Below are 5,527 nucleotides of genomic sequence, written 5' to 3' on the forward strand. Positions count from 1 at the left end.
ATGACAGGTCCGGCGCCTTTTATTCCCAGCCTTTGGATCTGTCCTGACAGGCAAGATCCTGAGCGGTTGGATTGAGAAGAGAAAGGACAGATATTCTGAATAGGATCCCAGCCGTCCGTTTTGATTCCCTTTAATTTTCAAACATCGGATTATGTCCTTTTAAATCCAAACCTTCCGTCTCCCCAAGGGGAGATCCTGACCCTTCATTAGTAGCACCCGTTCCCTATAAATACCTACATGCAATACTGTAGAAGGGACGGACAAAAAGGTGGTGGTGATTATAGTGGAAAGGCTCTATGATTTAATTCAGTCTTGCTGCTTTGCCATTCTAAGCTTGCATGAAAATTGAGAAACTTTAGAAACTAGTTTTCTCGAGTATTGCCAGTGATAGAGAGTTTTCAAACCCTGAAATCCTTTATTTTCAGTTTCTTCATCACTCTACGACACCATTTCCGTTCAGTCTCGTCTTCATCACCCCAACATCAACACATTATTCTTTCAGCTTGATCTCATTCTGACCCGATTTCTGTCGCTTCAGTTCAACTGCATTTTAACCTGGTTTTTGCAATCTCAAAGTAAGCATTGGTCCTTGTATCACCAGCTTTCAACTCTACAATACTTGTGATCTCCAGAGTCAGTTTGATATCCTTAACCTCACACAGGTAAATGCCCATACTGTCATTTTGCCGAACGCTCACGTTTTACTTTCTTTGCTTTTAATCTCAAAATTTTCATTAAATCCAGTCATACTAAAGACCCACGTAGATCCCTCCGGCCGATATTTATTCTCTTGAGTTTACTTTTTCCCTTCATAAGTTCACGTTATTTATTTGTCCTTAGTTTTTTATTTCCTTCGAATATAGGTGTTCCGGTTGCAGGTAACTTATAGGTAATTTAGTAGCAATGTCCTAACGTGATAGTTTCTTTTGAATAAGTAAAAATAATCAAAGAATGAATAGGGAATTAGGGGAAAAGTCATAAGGTCGAGCCACTAAGTGAGTCTAGGAAATAACATAATAGAGCGGGAATCGAGATAGGACCCCAGATTAGTAACCGAGAGAGATCGGATGTAGCCAGCCAAAGAGTTCAGATAAGGTAGTCACATACAAGATCGGTGAAAAGTTTGGTCTTATGTCACGAATACTTTAAGAGGTCGGGGGAGAGTTCTTACCTGATCCTCATTCAAACAAAAACATGGAGATCGGAGGAGAGTTCTTATCCGAGATCCTTCATTAAAACTTTAAGCCGAATACTTTAAGAGGTCGGGGGAGAGTTCTTACCTGATCCTCATTCAAACAAAAACATGGAGATTGGAGGAGAGTTCTTATCCAAGATCCTTCATTAAAACTTTAAGCCGAATACTTTAAGAGGTCGGGGGAGAGTTCTTACCTGATCCTCATTCAAACAAAAATACGGAGATCGGAGGAGAGTTCTTATCCGAGATCCTTCATTAAAACTTTAAGCCGAATACTTTAAGAGGTCGGGGGAGAGTTCTTACCTGATCCTCATTCAAACAAAAACACGGAGATCGGAGGAGAGTTCTTATCCGAGATCCTTCATTAAAACTTTAAGCCGAATACTTTAAGAGAAACACGGAGATCGGAGGAGAGTTCTTATCCGAGATCCTTCATTAAAACTTTAAGCCGAATACTTTAAGAGGTTGGGGGAGAGTTCTTACCTGATCCTCATTAAAATAAAAATGCGGAGATCGGAGGAGAGTTCTTATCTGAGATCCTTCATCAAATTTTAAACCAAATACCCTAAGAGATCGGGGGAGAGTTCTTACCTGATTCTCGCCTAAATTAAAACAGGGAGATCGGAGGAGAGTTCTTATCCGAAATCTTCCACTCAAAACTCTTAATAAAATATATCTAGAGATCGGGAGAAGTTCCTCTTAACAAAATTTAAACTGAATGACATGACCCCAATACACAAGACAATTTCACTCAAACACTTATTCACTAAAGGGCCATCTCACGAACTTGTGTTCCTCGGCAACCCAAGATAAGTGAAATATCAAACATCCCTTTATTTTGCACAAAGGATTAATATTATCACTATCCCAACCCCCTAATTACCCTTTTAATTTATAAAAGAGCATAACATTAAATCTGTTTACCTTCATTGAGGGACGAGGCGGGGTGCCTAACACCTTTCCCGCCCGTATATGGACCCCGAACCTAGAATCTCTGTTTTTAAAGTGGTTTCTTTTAAATTTATTTTCACGAATGATTTTCTTTAATTTCCCTCAAAATTAAAGCGGCGACTTCTCACTTTTCTCACTTCAGTGAAGAGCTTTCGTCCAAGCGACCGCAAAATACCTTGCGACACTAGCAATTTCTCATTTAGGATCAACCCTAAAGGTTGTACGCAAGTGTTCTTATACGAGGGTCATGCTCCAAAATGGAGGAGTGGTCATTGGAATGGCGTTAGATGGTCTGGAATACCTCAACTACAGAGAGTTACATTTATCTTCAACTACAGCTATGTGGACAATGAGAATGAGATTTCCTTCTCGTGGAACAATGCATATGTCTCAATCTTGACAAGAGCAGTGCTGAATGAGTCCGGCATTTTCCAACGGTCCAAATGGCATGAGAACGAAGGTCGATGGGAAGAGTTCGCATCTGCGCCCAAGGACTAGTGTGACAGCTATGGATTATGTGGAGCCTATGGTAACTGTGTTCGTTACAATGGTGAATTCGACTGCACTTGTCTTCCCAGGTACCAGCCCAAATCACCCCAAGAATGGCATCGGAAAGATGGGTCAGGCGGGTGAGTTAGGAAGAATCAAACGCCACTCTGCAGAAACGGTGAAGGATTCGTAGAGGTGGCAAATGTGAAGGCTCCGGATACTTCAGTTGCTCATGTATTGGCAAATTTGGATACGAAAGCTTGTAAAAATGAGTGCTTGAGGAATTGTTCATGCCTTTGCATATGCAAGTCTAGAATGCATGAGAAGGAAGTGGATGTTTGACATGGTATGGTGATTTGCTAGATACAAGAGTATTTAAAGAAGGTGGACAAAGTATATATGTGCGTGTGGATGCACTCGAGTTAGGTATCTTCAAGCAAACTGTCATTAGAAATTCGGGTTTCTTTTGTTTTCTATTTGTTTTGTTGATTATGTGTTTAAATATGCTCTTCTGCTAACTCTAGATGACTGGTTGATTATCATATTAATAGTTGCAGTGTTTCTTTTTTCTCGTCTTCCCTTTTCAGGTCAATATGCAAATAAGCACAAGGACCTTCTTGCAAGAAAAGGGATATTGGTAATTATGATACTGTCCATAACCACAGCAGTTTCCTCTGTTGTTCTTTTCTCATACTGCTTGGTGGGGAGGCAAAGGAGATTATGTAAGCAAATAATTAAATTCCTTTCAGATAGTTTTCCCATTTCCTCGTTATTTTTCACTTTAATAATCGTTAAACTACAATTTATCAATTAACTATGCTTGATTACAAAAAGTTTAAAACTATTTCCTACATTTGGTTGCCAAGAAAGTAAAAGAAAAGATATAAAAGATTCTTATATCCAATTCTAATTAGTTTAAAACTGAGACTTGGTTGACACATGTTCAGCTTTTTATTTTATTATTTTTTTTTTGATAAGCAATTCATTTTGTTAATAGAAAAATAGTCAAGGAGAAACTTAGCATTAGAACGTCGACTAACACAAAATGGACAACAATTTTAGCAAATCTTATCTCTACTTATCCGTTTTCGTTCTATATACAGCACAAAATGGTCAACATGAACTGTCTATCTATAGTTCTAGTACTCTCCCAGATGATCCTCCAAGAGAAAAGGAGCTTGACAGATCTGGAAGTCATCCACATTTACCTTTCTTCAATATAGACACAATAGTTGAAGCAACTGATAATTTTTCCAACAAACTTGGAGAAGGTGGTTCTGGCTCAGTGTATAAGGTAGTATCCCATGAAAAGTAAAATTGTCAACTCCTTCATAAAATTTAATGTGAATATTTGGCATGTCACACTTTTAGTACTGTTGTGTGATATATGCGGCCATGGTAGGACGTCTGTGAAATAAGTCTAGATTGTACTTTCAGGGTCAACTATAAAATGGACAAGAAATATCAGTGAAAAGATTATCTAAACAATCGGACAGGATAAAGGAATTCAGGAATGAAGTACAATTCATATCAAAACTCCAGCACAGAAACCTTGTTAGGCTTTTTGGTTGTTGCATTCATAAAGAACATAAGATGCTAATCTATGAATATTTACCGAACAAAAGCTTGGACTACTTCATCTTTGGTATGGCTCTTCTTCTATTTGCTTTCACCCATCAATAATTTGCACTTCTTTCCATAATTCCTATAATCTAAGGGTCTCCAAAACTCAAATTGACTACAAATAAGTCAAGGAAACAACTATTGGACTAGAGAAAGCGTTCTGAAATTATTTTTGGGGTAGCTCGAGGAATTTTATATCTACATCAAGATTCAAGATTAAAAATCATCCATAGTGATTTGAAAGCAAGCAATATTCTATTAGATGCTTCAATGGAGCCAAAAATTTCAGACTTTGGGTTGGCTAAATTGTTCAAGGAACATCAAATTGAAGCCATTACAAAGCAAGTGGTTAGAACATAGTAAGTTACTTAACTCCAACACCATCTCCCTGCTTGGAAACATTAAAAGGTCACAAACCACCAATAAAATCTGATGTCTTCAGCTATGGTGTCTTAATACTAGAGATCACAAGTGGTAAGAAAAACACGGAGTATGACAAAGAAAGCCCTTCTCTGAATTTGATAGGGAATGTAAGTTGATAGACATATCTTTTTTAAGATTAATTTCCTATTAGATTCACTGCTAAAGTAGTAAATGATGTCCTCAACTGTGTTTCAGGTGTGGAAGCTATGGAGGGAAGGAAAAGGCTTGGACATAGTTGATTATTCATTGTTGGAACATTCATACCCTTGTCAAGAAATTTTGAGATGCATTCAGATTGGACTTCTATGAATTCAGCAACACCCAGTTGATCGGCCAACCATGCTTGAAGTTGTGTTCATGTTAGGCAATGAAACAAGTCTTCCTTCTCCTAAAAAACCAGCATTTGTTTTCAGGACTCAAAGTGGGTGATGCGTCCCAACCGCAAGTGCACGGGTCGTACAAGTAGTATAGAAAAATATCGATCCCACGAGGAGTTGTGTTAATGATTGAATTTTCGATATAAAAGTTGACTAAATTGAAGTATTTATGAGATTAAAATGATGAATTAATGGATAATGGAGTGTGAAATCTAAATGTGCAAAATTAATATTCTATTCAACAATGTATTAATTAAACTAAAATTGCATCAAATCGAAATAAGCAAGTTCAAATATGGCAATATTTAAAATGGCAAATGATTAAACTCGATTAGAAATTAACAATGGTAAAAAGGTGATTCCGGAGTTTGGGATTTCATATTCGAGCTATTTTGGGATTTTAAATTGGTTGTCCAATCTTATGAAACTTATGAGTTTTAAGGAGATTAATTCTTAAATCCTTTGAATT

General features: G+C 37.4%; 1 protein-coding gene across 1 annotated transcript; it reads left to right on the plus strand.

The window, feature by feature from the left end:
* LOC131170343 (G-type lectin S-receptor-like serine/threonine-protein kinase At1g11410) lies at window positions 1-2,644 on the plus strand. The gene is made up of 4 exons (XM_058129396.1): window positions 1-65; window positions 602-662; window positions 864-878; window positions 2,261-2,644. The coding sequence occupies exons 1-4, from the start codon at window positions 1-3 to the stop codon at window positions 2,642-2,644; spliced, it is 525 nt and encodes a 174-aa protein (XP_057985379.1).
* Window positions 2,645-5,527: the final 2,883 nt, after the last annotated feature.

Source organism: Hevea brasiliensis, chromosome 11 (genome assembly GCF_030052815.1).
Source record: "Hevea brasiliensis isolate MT/VB/25A 57/8 chromosome 11, ASM3005281v1, whole genome shotgun sequence".
NCBI classification, from domain to species: domain Eukaryota; kingdom Viridiplantae; phylum Streptophyta; class Magnoliopsida; order Malpighiales; family Euphorbiaceae; genus Hevea; species Hevea brasiliensis.

Excerpts from the sequence above, each read along its gene's own strand:
- LOC131170343 (XM_058129396.1), top strand. The coding sequence starts at position 1 with ATGACAGGTCCGGCGCCTTTTATTCCCAGCCTTTGGATCTGTCCTGAC. Across the intron at positions 66-601 it reads GACAGGCAAGATCCTGAGCG|CTTTCAACTCTACAATACTT; the intron begins GTTGGATTGAGA and ends TTGTATCACCAG.